At 41.8% G+C, this 16,699-nt stretch overlaps 1 protein-coding gene across 1 annotated transcript in view; it reads right to left on the minus strand.

The window, feature by feature from the left end:
- ARHGEF9 (Cdc42 guanine nucleotide exchange factor 9) overlaps positions 1-16,699 on the minus strand; it is a 1,163,048-nt gene that overhangs the window by 803,416 nt on the left and 342,933 nt on the right. Inside the window, exon 5 of the mRNA XM_085608275.1 lies at positions 6,825-7,151. Within this exon, the coding sequence (XP_085464401.1) occupies positions 6,825-7,151 (327 nt within the window). The remainder of the gene's footprint in view (positions 1-6,824; positions 7,152-16,699) is intronic.

The raw sequence follows: 16,699 nt of genomic DNA on the forward strand, positions 1-16,699 counted from the left end.
GGTAAAATTTATTTTAGCATTTTATGATGTTGATAAATCAGAAGCTAATAGGATTTTCTCTGGTTCACTAATAGGCGATGTTAATTTTCTAAAGGAGGCTTTTGGCAAGCGGAACACAAACTACATATACCCCTCTCAGGTCAGGTTTCCAGGGTCAAACTAAAAGGAGGAGGGATTCCAGATGCACTGAGGAGCAAGTAAGACCCACTCCTAAGTGAATGCGGGTTTGCATCCGTCACTACCGTGGACACGTTTCGACAGCTGCACGTTGTATGTTTTTCTCCTTTTATTATTTTGATTATCTTGCATATGTTGTTGGGTCTGTGTGTGTTTTTTTTGTAGTTGTGTGTCTGAATATGGGTGAATGGAAAAATTGGGTGGGTGGATAGATGACTGAATGCATGAGTGCAAAGATGACTGACATTGTGCATTTGTGATGAATTATTGAGTGACGAAACTCTTCAGTGACCGAAGAGGCCCTTTCATGTATCATCCAGGTCTTTTGGCATTGCCAACGTTTGTTCAATCAAGAAATAGCCCGGTAGGATATTACCTTATATTCCATATATATAATAAAAACATCTCCCTAGGAGGTACTGCAAGATTCAAGACATCAGATCTTCCAAAGAGAAGGAAATGTTTAGGCGCTTCTGTCCTGCGAGTGGCCTCTGGAGAGACATGTTGTTCTGAGGACAGTGATTGCGGTGCGACATGAATTTAAACGAATGAAGCTAAACATTTCACGAGAAACCAGGAGTAAGTAGCTCCCTCCTGCTGAAATTACATTTAAATGTCAAAATGTTTTTCATGCTGCAGATAAAATCCCTTCCCCAGTCCACACGACCAGGATATTATTATTGTCTGTCTCGCTTCATTAGTAGCAGTTTAATGCCTGAATACAGCAATCAACAGCTGAGAGGTGTCTGCCACTGCACCACTGACTTTTGATTTGTTTGCGCGAGGTATAGTTTTGCTGAAATTGGGGAATTATGCACGGGGGTAATATGTGCATGTGAGAACAATCCATAAATAAGCAGAAAACATCATGGCCATGTATTTTCCATCGCCCTACCTATAGTCCTCCTGTCTATTGTCACTCAAATAATGCTACAACTCTGGTCCACACTACACATCACAAGCTGAATTGTTTACATACATACCGTGTTTTATTATTAACCAATTATATGGCACTCACTACTCACCTTATTTACCTAAAAGAATAAATGGTGACGTCACTGACCTCTAGAATACAAACCAGTGGTTACACTTCATCAACCTCTGCAGCAGGTGCTTAGTCCTGCGAGCTAACTCACTTATTTGCTCACTCGCCACTCCCCTATTTTACGAATCTTCTTGGCCACTCTTAACGGACACTTTTAACTCGAAAACGAAGTAATTGTGAATACAGCAGCAAGTTCAGTTCATGGTGAAGGTCCTGGCCGCTCACACTGCAGTGAAGAAGGCAGGCTAAACTCTGCACAGGTTTGCTAATAATGCTTCCAGCTACATACGTCAATTGCTACAGTTCTCCGTGTGTTTGTGGTTTTTCCTGCTTAGCTTTGCAGAATCAACCCACCGGCAGTCCCCCTGGGACCTGCTTCATCAAATTCCTGATGAAACTGTAAGTAGTGCTATCTCTGAAGCCGCGCGCGCCCTAAAATGGCGCCCGCACCCAGTGCAAGGCCAGGCAGGGGCTAATGCGCTGTCAGTCCAAAGTCAGGCACCGCACCCCGGGCGCGTGGACTGACAGGAGCTCTCTGTGCAGATGGGGGCAGAAAGCCTGCCCTGGGGGATAGCAGCGAGAGTGATGAGCCATTCATTTAAGAAAGTGAAAATAAACCTTACGCATAGGAGAGTTTATCTGGCATTTATGGCCCCTAAAGCAATGCTACTGTCAAGCAACCTTAAATAGGAACCCGAAATGAGAGGTCAATCCTCAATAAAGGGCAGCAAAGTTGTTTTTTTATATAAATGGCAAACATGCCAACATTTTTAAACTAGGAAGAGGGAGAAATGGGGATACAAAAAATCAAGTGGCCTAATTTTCCCCGTTAACATACATTGAAATAAAGGCAATTTTAGGTTGGAGGCAGCCTAAATTAAGACATTTTTATTTCCTTAAAAATGTGGGCGTCTCCCACCTGAATCGCATCTGTTGGCATGTTTGATATGGTGAGGTATTTCCATAGTGTGCACCTAGCAGAAAGGCAGGAGAGCGCTGCCCTGGGTCAAACGCAAAGATGCAGCGAAGGAGTGTTTAGAAGGGTATCTGGAATCCGAGGGCGGGAGCGCTGCTTCTGAGCACTACGCACACTTGTAAGGGCAATGTATCTTCCATAATCCAGCAGATCGGAGCCGGTAGGTGCAAGGTTGTTTGACCACAATTAGCTTCTGATGATTGTTATCAACACTGCAAACATTTTACTTTTAAGGAAGGCGATGGCACCAGAGGAAGCCTGCGTCCACATCCTGAGGGTGCTGTGAAAAATCTTCAAGTGGCTACCAGAGGATACTAGTAAAACAGTCACACAGCCCCTGATAAACCAAACAAACCCTGCACCTTATATGATCCCTAATCAGAATTCTTCTACAACCTTGATTCCTCTCTCTGTCCTCCCCCACAAGAGCTCGCTTGCACAACTCAGCGTCTACGCTCGTCACCACGCATGCTGCTAACAGATTAACCTGTATTAGCCAATGATTTTACATCTTAATTCTATAAAAACACTATTAGAGATACTCTGCTCCACTGCTCACTGTTTGTCTACACTTTTCGTACACACCAACACTCCTCTACCCTGCTTCCCTTTATTCTTGCACGTCGACACCAGCTGATCCCCAACGTATCATCAAGATCGAATTATGAACCCTCGTGCTCCTCCATCTTCTTCTTTCGGCCACCATGCTGGCTCCATCAAGCTTATTCTTTGCTTTACTTTTCCACTCAATCCCTGCCTTATATCTGGTGCTGGTCCATGATGTTTCAAATCAGCAGTGGCCCTGCCCGACCGCTTCCCCTTTCCTACCATCCAACTATCGCCCAACATCTCAGCCCATTTTTGTCTCTAAAATATTGGTACCGCTTGCCTTCCAGCCTTCCTTTGCCTTGTTCTATATCTTTCAGTCAACATCCGGCTCAATGGCCTCCAAACAGGCTTCTATGCTCTTCATTCTAAAGAACCTGCCCTCGTGCCTTGACCCAAGGCATCTCCCTTGCTAGTTACCCCTCCTGCATCAGCACCCCTCTCCGGGTCTATTAGTACATCTATAAGCTCCACCTCTGCTAGACCATTGACAGCGCAAGGAAACTGGACTGCTGCCTCCTCCTGCACTTCTCCTTTAGTCCTACCTCTCTTTCTACTCGTCTTTGCCTCACATCCTCCACCTGGCATGCCTACAGGAACAGTTCTCATCTACTACTTTTAAATTGTTCAAAAAAGGAAGAATGGGATGCGCAATTCATTTTTATTGTTCAACCACAGTGCCCTTTCCAACCTTATTGAACTAATGTCATTTGAACACATTGCTTTATTCTTATATGTTCTATCACCTCTGCCCAACACAATATTGTTCATTCCATAAGTTTATCAGTCAGTAGCTTCTCAGGTCTCTCCCTTACACCTATCGCACACTTACTTCATTATCCCACCCTCTTCTGTAGACTTGCCACTCGCAGGTGCCTAACAAGCTCTTTTGTGTCACCTTCGAGAGTCACACGCATCAATGCATTGTGTTGTCTTCTGGCTCACTCCTCTCCTTCCTTACACGTTCTGCTCCAATGTCATTTTCCTTCATGTCATTAAGCTCCATGATGACATTAACATCTTATTCCTTACAGAAAATTAGCGTCTCCGCCTCTCTATCCTCCTCCTCCAATTACTACACACACTGTAATCAATAGTACATAACAAACTGGGTAGAGGTGATCCAGCTACCTTAAAATGCCACATATTTTGTACCATTTATATAACCCTGATGTATAATACTGCTTCTTTTTTCCACTTCTAATTCCACAACCTCACAACTCTTCTCCATCTGAACTACCACGTCCCCTGACGCAGCACCTTTTTTTGTACCCCTTTAATCCTTTGAAGGCTATCTTTATTTTGGTAGAACTTAAGTATATTTTGGTAGACTTCATGATGTGCTGAACACTCAAACAAACACACAACTTAATCCCAGCATCCTTTTCTTTAACTTCACTCACCGTTAGCAATTTACTTTTCTTCCCACTCACAATGCAGGTGACACAGTCATGTCTATTCAACCAAGTGGTGTGGCCACATCCTTACTGTTTGGTCCAGCAACTTCCATATCCTTTCTACAATTAGCCAAGCCCTCTGCTCCTTCCAAGACTCGGCCAAACTTCCTAGGATGCCTCAGGCACATCTACCACCAGGATATTAAGGACATCATGTCCTGGTTAACAGTCCGTCTTTAGGTCCGCTCCTGGACCTGCTGGTCACAAAGTGTGTGCCCTTATTGTTGGCATGTGATGACCATGTCAGGGCATACAAGGATGTGCCTTTGTATTTAGGGATATGCCTGAACGTGTGTTCATTAGTTTTACCTGGGCCTGTAATGCGGGTGCTTCGTCTTTGCAGCTGTGTCTTGGCATTTAAGTCTTTATCATATAAACGCTGGTCCTGGGTATATAATGTCTGACCTGGGCATATATTGGCATATCATGTTTGCACCCATGGCACATCATAGCAACACCCTAGGAGTTATATGCATTATAATTAAAATCAGCATATTTCCTCTAGTGACTTCCTAGTTTATTAAGATTATTGTAGACTTCTCCAATCTCAACATTTCACGTGATGTCATCAGTGTCAAATGGCGCATGATGTTGTGTCGGCTATTTATGGCATAAATGTGAATCAATTCTGGCCAATCTGGCCGATTTGATAAAAGGTTTGTGGTCAGTGCCTATGCTGAAGGAGTCAGCCCAGACATGAGACACAGTCTGCCTGCACCACAGGTGCCTATCTATGCATGACTTAGCAACTTCAATTAAATGCACCCATGGGCCCCGTCTGCCTATTGGCATGTGCATCATTAAACTCAGTGTTCTCACCATAGGGGAGCCATTCTATGTTGACTATGCATTGCCAGCATTTCCGGTATTACCAGACCCATGCACCTGCATTTGCAAAGAGTTTGGTTTGCACTAAACACTGATAATAACACATATGACCCAAACCTAAAAGATATGGGCTGTTTTGGACAGTTATCCCCTTTTCCTTTAAACATCATTCATGTGAGATAAAATGTTCTAATGAGCTTCTGCAGGCTTTCATTGTCATGCTGCACTCACTCACAATAGTCACGTTCTTCACAGTTTTTGAGTCTCATTGGGGTTTTCTTGTAATTGGACATTGCTGGCCATGGGATATTTAGGTCACTAGATAAAATGATTTCACCTAGGAGAGGTCAGACCCACCAATGCAAATTGATCCTTTTGATGATGAGACTCAGAATTGAATCCAGAGAGCGCCTTTGATGTGGTCTGCTTCCTTTCTAGCCAGGCCTTTGTCGTCTTCTACATAAAAGACTTAGAGACAAACTACCGGATACCAGGGCGATGATCAGTGGGAACGTTCGCCCCAGGAGGTAAACACATTCTGATTAACCTGTCCCTGGGGTTGTACTGCCATGAGTGCTGGTCAAGAAGGGCAGAATCTAACACCAATCTGTAGGCACCATGGTATTCTATATAATGTAACATTCCCTGGAAGGCTTGTGACCCTGTCTGTGTTTACGTGCTGCATCTGGTGACCACAGCCTCTCAGTCGCTACTCTCATATTGAGCACGACACACCAGACTAGTGTTTTCAGAAGAACAAAATGCCCTCTGCGAGAATGGCAGTAATACCAAATATGTTCCCATTGCGAAAAAAGGGCAGAAGACTGAGGTAGAGTAACACCTTATATTATGTCCAAGAATTTACCAGCCATACCTGCCCTAGGAGCTATGGCCGATACGTTATGGACTATCCCCGAACCCACTCGCCCAGAGATAAACTTGGTCTGTCAGTAGTTGCTTGCAACTGGAAGGTCAGACAGTCAAGAAAAGGCTGAAAGCCCATATAGTTATCTATTTATTTATTTTGTAAGGCGCAAGTAGAACCAAAGGATGCCTCACAGCACTTGCGTCACAAGGAAGAAGCAGGGCAGGGGAATTACAGAAAACAAATTATGAACTCACAAGTACGAATGTGCAATGGAAGAGGTGGCTCATCAAAGACTTGTGGAATTTGCTGAAGTCCGCTTCATGGCCAAATGCGAAGGGAATAAGTTCCGAGGGCAGGAGCCATGAGAGTACAGAAAATGTTTCCCAAACCGTTTATATCTAGGTAAATTGGTGAACTGTGCTGGAAGGCTGACCTTTGGAAATTATTTGGAATATTAGGAAGAAACAGTTTGGAAAGTACTCAGAAGCTTCCTTATACAAGTCCTCTTTGACTAGGGAAATCATTTCAACACCAAATAAATTTTGTGATCTGAAACCAGCGCAGTTAAACATTGCGCCCTCCCCGTTCCAACAATACGCCTTTGCAAACTGAACAATTGTGGCAGACACAAGCACACCCAAACCTTCTCCAAGTCTGCTCATATTATCCATCCCTTTCACTGGCCACCATCTCACCATTCAAAATAATGCAGTTTGTTGGGGTCAGAGTATGTTTAGAGTCTTTGGCAGTGAACTACAGAGTCTGTTCTTATTAGATAACCTTTCACAAATGTTGCTAGAAAGTAAAATAAAGTTTAAAACCCCATTTAAAAAAACTGGTGCAAGAAATAAGGGACTTTATCTTTACCTGACGAGCCTGGAGATCCCTCAGATGATCTGCCACGGAGAAGGTTCTCAGTCGGTCTCCGCTCTTGGCCTTTCGGTTGCTCTCATACTTGCTTTGAGTATCTTCAGAGCTGGTTGAAGGAAGACGCTCCGAAGCATCCAACTCCTCATCAATGGATCCATCAGCTGACTCGTCCGACATGGTCTCTTCTTCTAGAACGGGGCACTGCATGTTGGAGAGCTGGCTATGCGTAGATCCGGAGTAGGCGCCTCTCCAGCGAGAGGGTTGCACCTCCGAGCAGCAGGTCAAGGTCTGTTCCTCTGTTTTCACCTTTTCCTCCAAGAGAGTCTAGGAGGTAGAAGTAGGACAGAAGTCTGGTTAACTTGATGAGTAAAATGAAGGCACTAAAATTATCAGGACTCTTATCAGTAGTGTACTAATGTTGATGTGAACATTTCATGATGAGATGAATATTACGAAATGTGAATAAAAAGGGGGTCAATAAACTATATTGAGAACACTGCCTCATTAAATCAAACTGAGTGTGTGTCGGGAGAGGATGTACTAGTCAGAGCCTACGACTTTGGAACTTGGGAAAAAGTTTGAGTCTTGGTATAGGCTCAGCACCCTGTAATTGTGGGCAAATGGTTTAATCTCTACAATAACATGCATTTGCAATGCAACAGGTCTCGCATTTACGAGAGTTCGAGCTATTGGCATTGTAAATACCAATGCCTTTTATTTATGTTTTGGTTTTTAAAATATAAATAAAAGCCATTGTCATTTACAATGCCAATGGCTCAAACTCGCGTAAATGCGAGATCTATTGCATTGCAAATGCTTGTTATGTTTAGGTAGCGTATCACTGGACAACGAATGTGCCTTAAGGCGCTTTAAGACGTAGCCATACTTCCCTAAATTGGCCATGGATATGTTAGTCTTTGGGAGCTTTCTATGCCCTGCTCCTGGGGAGAGAGTGGTGATGGGAAAATAGTACGAGATTCCCAAGCCCCAACCGGGACCAGGTTAAAGAACGACCTGGAACCCTCGTCAGTGACGGTACCTGACTAGGGAACGAGTTATGGTTTCTTCATTTAACCGCTCAGAGTCCACATTGAGAGTCTGACCCGCAGGTTCGCGCAGAGCAAATTGTGCAGAAACAGTGTAAGTGTCAGTGGGGGGGGGGGGGGAGGGGGAGAGGGGGTGGTACTTACAGTGCATCGTGCTGATCACCACACTTTGTGAGACTGGGACTAAGAGTCGCTGTGGTTTGTGGAGACTTCCGGGCAGTCCACTGGTGTCAGTCACATTTTAGGTGCCTCGAAACCCCAGCCCTCGAGCCACATCAGTCCGCCCTGGTGCCTGCTGGCTCTCTACCGTGTAGGGGCCTTCCTTGATAAGGCTGCTGCCTTAACCCAGAGAAAAGAAGGCTCCACGTCCCTCAGGCAGTGCGGAGCAGGCAGTTAAGTGTGTGTGTGTGTGGGGGGGACACTTTGTTTTAGGTGTGTGTCGGAGGTAGAGCTGTGTTTAAAAGCTACACATCTCAGGCCGGAGTCGTGACAGCTCAACGTGATCTCGCCTCCGTTCGAGGAGGCAGCCATCACCCCACACTGGACTGGGGGCCGACAGCAGGCATGCTGAGTCAGCCGTGTCTCCCAAACATGGCCATACATAAGGAATTTGTACGCGTTTTCGCAGCTTTCCTCGGGACAGGAGGTCACCGGCCGAGTGCTACTCGCGGCAGTGGCCATTCCTGCCTCGGAGCTACTCCTTTGAACGGCGCTGCTGTGCTGTTTGCTGTTTTAATGTTCAGTCTCTGGCAGAACAGTAGTTCCTCCAGGTGGCTCAGCGAAGCGGTGTCGCAAGGCTCTAAGGTGTCGGTACATTTAAAAAAACAAGCAAGTGCGGTGTGTCCGTGGGTTAATGAGCCTGTTGCAGAAGCATGTGAGCACCCTGCAAGCTACCGGCTCAAACAGTTAAGTTTCGAGCACATCTACCCTTGCAAAGTAACCATTTAAAAAAAGAAGGCACTGAAAGGCGGGTGGCTGTCTGCACGAAGGCTTTCCTGTGGCGCGCATTCTAATTAAAGCGACAAGCGGCAAGGAAACCTAGCAAATGTGAGCAGATTATTTAAAAGATTGCAGTAGCCAAAAGAAGGTATAAAGCGCGCCATGCACGCGTTGTGCTCAAACGATACGAGCCGACGCAAGCCGTACACGTGCACATCGCCTGTCCGGACGCGTGCACGTCTTCTGTCCCCCTTCCGCCGAAAAATCGATGACAATAGATCTCCCCAAGGCGAGCACGCATGTGCTGCATCGCTAGGTGAGACTTAAAAATGAATGTGTTCTGGTGTAATGCAACTGGTGCTGATATAAGGTGCTCCAGTACCTTTTGAACTTTATAAAAATGCAAAAAATAAAATAGAATATATATATATATATATATATATATATATATATATATATATATATATACACATACATATATATATATATATATATTACCTACTGGCGGTTGCCCACCGTGCGTGCACGGCACTAACTGCGTAAAGTGGGCGCGCACGCCACAAATGGCGTAAAGTAACTTAGCATTTAAAAAACCGTACAAATTCACTGAAAAAACCATAGGTTTCACACATGTTATAGTTAGGAATTAGCATTTAAAAAACCTTGCAAATTCACTGAAAAAACCATAGGTTTCACACATGTTATAGTTAGCGGAAATTTTACTGATAAAAAACCAATGAAATTCCCCCGTTATAGTTAGTGCAGGCAACTATAACTCACGCGACCGCAATCTTCTGCTGATGACATATGTGTCTTTATGAAAAAAAAATATTTGTAATATATGTATAGCTAAAAATGTATGGAAGAAGACATGGGCAAATAAGTGTCTAAATACAGTATTAGCATCAGCAGAGGATTGCGGTCGCGTGAGTTATAGTTGCCTGCACTAACTGTAACGGGGGAATTTAATTGGTTTTTTATCAGTAAAATTTCCGCTAACTATAACATGTGTGAAACCTATGGTTTTTTCAGTGAATATATATATATATATATATATACATATATATATACATATATATATATGTATATATGTATATATATATATATATATATACATATATATATATATATCTATATCTATATATATATATATATATATATATATTTATATTCAAAAGGCAGTTTGCTTCATCTGGATTCCAGGCCCATCGGCAGGTGGTGCGTCACGTCGGTGTAGCTTAACGATCAAAATATCATACGCAAAACTGAAAAGTAGGTGAGACGCACTCTCAGGAGATACAACAAAGTGAAATTTAATTTGTGAATTAAATTTCACTTTGCTGTATCTCCTGAGAGTGCGTCTCACCTACTTTTCAGTTTTGCATATGATATATATATATACATACATATATCCCTCTACAGTTTTTAAACCTGCACTGTTGATCTAAAGGAGGATGGCTATTGACTGTACAGCAATGCAATTGTCTCATGCACAGGTTTGTTTCTTTTCTGAAGAAGTCAAGCAGAGTAACGGTAGGAAGACATGAAATCTAAGAGGTGGTAGACACCTTGACCAGAGGGGGGAGAAGAGAAAGTGAGTTTCGTAGGGATGTCTGAAGTTGGTGGAATGTACCACTTTTTTTCGTTGAGGGGTCTAATTTTAGAACTTTTGTTGGAAACATTGGAAACTATTGACAAATGATACTATAGAATTACACAGTTGTAAGTAGTATCTATTAATAACAAGACAAGGGAACTGTTGGAGCTAAGTAGCTTTTCAACAGCATTATGAAAATAGCAATGTTGGCCAACGAAGCCGCTCACCCCACCGAGAGGAGCATGGGAAATTGCCTATAGGGTTGTATGAAGACAGAGCAGGTAGCGGGGCAACAGTGTTACATTTTTCAATGTGATTTTGGTCACCCGTTGCTCCCGTCAGCATATCCATGAAATGTGTTCTAATTGCTATAACCTCATTAATTGGGATATGTGAAGTGCAGAATTTGAAAAGTTGGCTATTGCTCACCTAATGAAGATTTTTTTTAAATTCATAGTCTACTTCACTAATTTCATGAAGGTGGCAAAGGATTAAACAAAAACAGGCAGGTAAAGAAATCCTGCAAAAAGAAGGCACTACAGGAGGAAAGTGCCCAGAATAGCTTCTTATTTTGCTGGGAAATACTCCCACAAAAAAGGTTCACAGAAAAAAATATTCTGTAAAACCTTTTTTTATAAGAAAGCTTCCCTAAAGACTACATTTTACATAGGTGATAAACCTTGTGAGTTGAGAAGTTTGTCGCGTTGGAAAACTTTGCGGGTGATTATAATTTTCCCTTTGTATAGTTCAATGTAAGCGCCTGGCTCAGCTTTGAAATGTATATTATTGAGTCAGTATATATATATATATATATATATATATATATATATATATATATATATATATATATATATATACACATACATATATATATATATATATATTACCTACTGGCGGTTGCCCACCGTGCGTGCACGGCACTAACTGCGTAAAGTGGGCGCGCGGTGCGCGAAGCGCACCGCGTGCTCACTGTGCGCGCACGGTGCGCACGGAACGAACTGCGTTAAGTGGGCGCGCACGCCACAAATGGCGTAAAGTAACTTAGCATTTAAAAAACCGTACAAATTCACTGAAAAAACCATAGGTTTCACACATGTTATAGTTAGGAATTAGCATTTAAAAAACCTTGCAAATTCACTGAAAAAACCATAGGTTTCACACATGTTATAGTTAGCGGAAATTTTACTGATAAAAAACCAATGAAATTCCCCCGTTATAGTTAGTGCAGGCAACTATAACTCACGCGACCGCAATCTTCTGCTGATGACATATGTGTCTTTATGAAAAAAAAATATTTGTAATATATGTATAGCTAAAAATGTATGGAAGAAGACATGGGCAAATAAGTGTCTAAATACAGTATTAGCATCAGCAGAGGATTGCGGTCGCGTGAGTTATAGTTGCCTGCACTAACTGTAACGGGGGAATTTAATTGGTTTTTTATCAGTAAAATTTCCGCTAACTATAACATGTGTGAAACCTATGGTTTTTTCAGTGAATATATATATATATATATATATACATATATATATACATATATATATATGTATATATGTATATATATATATATATATATACATATATATATATATATCTATATCTATATATATATATATATATATATATATTTATATTCAAAAGGCAGTTTGCTTCATCTGGATTCCAGGCCCATCGGCAGGTGGTGCGTCACGTCGGTGTAGCTTAACGATCAAAATATCATACGCAAAACTGAAAAGTAGGTGAGACGCACTCTCAGGAGATACAACAAAGTGAAATTTAATTTGTGAATTAAATTTCACTTTGCTGTATCTCCTGAGAGTGCGTCTCACCTACTTTTCAGTTTTGCATATGATATATATATATACATACATATATCCCTCTACAGTTTTTAAACCTGCACTGTTGATCTAAAGGAGGATGGCTATTGACTGTACAGCAATGCAATTGTCTCATGCACAGGTTTGTTTCTTTTCTGAAGAAGTCAAGCAGAGTAACGGTAGGAAGACATGAAATCTAAGAGGTGGTAGACACCTTGACCAGAGGGGGGAGAAGAGAAAGTGAGTTTCGTAGGGATGTCTGAAGTTGGTGGAATGTACCACTTTTTTTCGTTGAGGGGTCTAATTTTAGAACTTTTGTTGGAAACATTGGAAACTATTGACAAATGATACTATAGAATTACACAGTTGTAAGTAGGATCTATTAATAACAAGACAAGGGAACTGTTGGAGCTAAGTAGCTTTTCAACAGCATTATGAAAATAGCAATGTTGGCCAACGAAGCCGCTCACCCCACCGAGAGGAGCATGGGAAATTGCCTATAGGGTTGTATGAAGACAGAGCAGGTAGCGGGGCAACAGTGTTACATTTTTCAATGTGATTTTGGTCACCCGTTGCTCCCGTCAGCATATCCATGAAATGTGTTCTAATTGCTATAACCTCATTAATTGGGATATGTGAAGTGCAGAATTTGAAAAGTTGGCTATTGCTCACCTAATGAAGATTTTTTTAAAATTCATAGTCTACTTCACTAATTTCATGAAGGTGGCAAAGGATTAAACAAAAACAGGCAGGTAAAGAAATCCTGCAAAAAGAAGGCACTACAGGAGGAAAGTGCCCAGAATAGCTTCTTATTTTGCTGGGAAATACTCCCACAAAAAAGGTTCACAGAAAAAAATATTCTGTAAAACCTTTTTTTATAAGAAAGCTTCCCTAAAGACTACATTTTACATAGGTGATAAACCTTGTGAGTTGAGAAGTTTGTCGCGTTGGAAAACTTTGCGGGTGATTATAATTTTCCCTTTGTATAGTTCAATGTAAGCGCCTGGCTCAGCTTTGAAATGTATATTATTGAGTCAGTTCCCTCTTCTGTTGTCCTCTCTGGAAACTGAACACTCTGAATGTCCACAAATTTCATAAAGTGAAATCTCACCAAAGCAGAGGCTTTATTGACATCCCTGAAGATCCTGAATTGGACAGCCCACATCTGGCATGAAACCATGGGTACTAAACCCACTCTAACTACATCAATGTGAAATCAGGGTCTCTAGGTCAACATTGTAGAGTCAGGTCTCCACTGTGGCCATCCGGGACTCGCCGTAGAATTTTCCCATTTCTTAGCCCGTAGCCTCAGGTGACTGGGGTCAACGACATATTCAATTGTTGTTTGACTACGGAAACCACAGCTGTCTGGTCACTCCAGAGGCTGCTCTAAATCGAAAAGCCTCATTCATTGTGATGGGATTATATTTCCATGGTTTTTAAATCACACCCCTGGCCTAATTAGCACAAGAGAGTTGACCATGCTTGTGTTGAAAGATCTATCCAACAAATGCTGAAATCCAGCTGGAAAAGTCCTTAAAATAGCCTTGAGGTCAGCAAATTGAGCACTACTGCAGATGCTGACAACTAACTTTGTCAGGAGAAGTGGCAGACCTTTTCTGTGTCCACCACTATGCTCTGGAATTCCCCAACCCTCTCTCTGGGTGGGAAAAGTTTACAATCGCAGTTTGTTAATCTTTGTAAATTTAGTCATTCTCTCTTCTTTAACCCCTTCAGTGCCAGCCCCTTTCCCCGCCCTGTGCCGGCCGTTGCATTAGCGGGCGGGGTTTGTGACGAGCTGGTCTCGTCATGGGCACAGCGCAACCGCGGCCCATGACGAGACCAGCTCGTCACGGGCATTGAAGAGGTTAAACCACATGTGTCAATCTCTTTGGTGTCTTGATACTTAGTTAAAATCTACTTTAGAAATGCTCAATAAACTAACACAGTAATACTGACTCCTAAGGCACTCAACATAGAGCGCTACTGCACCGATTCCCTCCGATTTAAATAAAAGTGCACTTTGCCCGTCAGCCAATCAACCTGTAAACATTATCCTATGTCTTGCCTTTTGGAACTACCACATACCAAACTGTGACTGATTTAGTAAATGCTGGGTTCTCAAAAAATTGTAAGTTGAATTAAGAAATCCTTTGTAGGATTTTCCTACATTTTCCTACAAGTCCAAATTGCTTTGTGTAAGTGCCTCACCATTGCCGGTGTGGAGAAAAGCAAGGAGGCGCAGGTAAACAAGCAGAGGCTTGAGATATGAGAGTAGGAGCACAAGCACAGTGCTGGTATTGGTTGAAGTATATCCTTACAACCCCACAACAATCACTGGAAAATATTACGAACAGACTAACCAGCACTAGGAAAAATATCAAATTCTCTTTCAAAACTTCTGTTGAAAGATTGTTAGCCAAAACCCCAAAACACTGCTGTTTGTCAGGGTTAGCTGAGGAATCACAACACCACCCTAATGCACCACTCATGACCTTACACATGACATCACACCTGGAATCATAAATGATATCACCAAGAACATCACATATGACTGCACTGATGGGATTATGCATTCCAATCAATTCCATGTACTGTTTAATGTCTTTCACAATATCTTTAGGTTGTGAGCACATCTGTAGCAGTCCTTTTCAATATACCATATATGGGGACATCCAGATGTTGTCATTGGAAGTGCTAGCTTACCCCTGTATTTAACATATTTCATATAGCTATGTCTTGTGAACAGTAATTTAATGCTAGTCTATTTATAGGACTTCTTCTGAGTGTTACTGCAACCGCCTTCATTGTCACGCGACCTACTGCTGGGACAGTCAGATATTGACATTGGTGTTCTAGCCACACCCCTGCATCTTCCACCTGTGAAGATGCTGCTGCGGTCATTCTTCTCCATGTGTAACACCTGCGCGCTGATCTAGGAGCTTACGGTGATTGTAGTGCAGCTATAGTACTGCACTGTGTACATGAAGGTGTGCACTGCTAGCCTTCCATGGGCACATTGTTTATTGCAAGAACTTCATCTTGATAGTGGTAATGTAGCCATGATGTTGCTTCTAATGTCTAAGCAGATATAGCCTCTTTATAGGAGGAAACTGCTGTATAGTAAGTAAGTAAAGTTTATTGTTTAGTTAATTAAAACCTTAATATTGGCATTTTTTTAAAACAAATATAGTCAATACAACCACATAAATACAGATAATGCGTAATAACACCTCTAAAATGATATGTCCACCTATAAAATCCTTTCTGAGCAGCAATACAATGAACTGCTGTATAGTATAGTATAGGTGAGTGCATGTAAATGTTGATTGTGCTGCAGCTGCCTTGCAATTGTCTCCAATATTTTCCAGGGTGTTAACATTTGTGAGGGAAACTGCAGCAGCCTTTAATCTCCATGCACTGTATCTACAGCAGTCCTATTATGAACGATGTCATTTGTGATGTCACTTCCCTTGTGGTGAAGTAATGAACATAACGAAGTGAGTATTTTAGCACATCCTCCACAAAGTAAGAAATCAGTCAAGAATGTTTATTTTTTACCTTAGTCTTAAAATATTGTAAAACCACATTATATACAAGATCGTTATCTTACATATGAAAACAATAAAAATCACATCATATCCAAATTTGTCATCTTGCGTATAGAAATCGATTAAAATCACATATCCAAATTCATCATCTTACATAAAAAATCAATTAAAATCACTTTACCAAAGTAGACATACATTTCTTACATCCCATAAAAACATTTTTTCTTTTTCTTAAAAATCATCTTTTAAGAGTCCAATAAAATGCTTTTGACCATCTTCCAAAGGCGCATGTCACATCTAAAAAATGCATTTCAGTTAGCAATATTCCTGCTTGCCTCCATTGATAAATACCATACTTAAGGAAGAGCGGCTTTAGGATTGCCTTGCGAGGTGTCTGCATCTTAAAGCAATCTGCAAGATTATGCAGGCAGTCACACTTTACATGTAACCCACATGTGCATCTTCCCTGCTCATCCATCATCACAAGCTTCACTGCTAATGTGGCACAGGTTTATACCAATTCTTAGTCTTTAGATCTCCAGTCTTAGTCTAGGATTTGGTAGAGCATCAGTGTACGGAAACCACTCTTTATTCTGACACGACATTAACATCAATTGAACAGAGGGTTGAACCTGAGGATACTGCTTGTCCTGTTCTTTGGTTTTTATTCTTTACCAAGGTTTGAAGCGTGCCCTGTTTGATCCCTATCTACAGATTCTCTTCAGATCAATCTCGCCCCATGATCCTGCACACTTTACCCAAATCTCTTGGCCCACTTCAACTCACTGTGTAGGATCTCATTTTTGGATCTCAACGAGATCTTTAGCCCTTCTTCCATCTCTAGATGTTGCCAGAATCTTACTGTGTCGGCAAATGCTAAGTAACTCCAGGATGTTAATCCTGTTTCCATTCTGATCGCCTG

The sequence above is a fragment of the Triturus cristatus genome, chromosome 5_2 (assembly GCF_964204655.1).
Source record: "Triturus cristatus chromosome 5_2, aTriCri1.1, whole genome shotgun sequence".
Taxonomy (NCBI): Eukaryota; Metazoa; Chordata; class Amphibia; order Caudata; family Salamandridae; genus Triturus; species Triturus cristatus.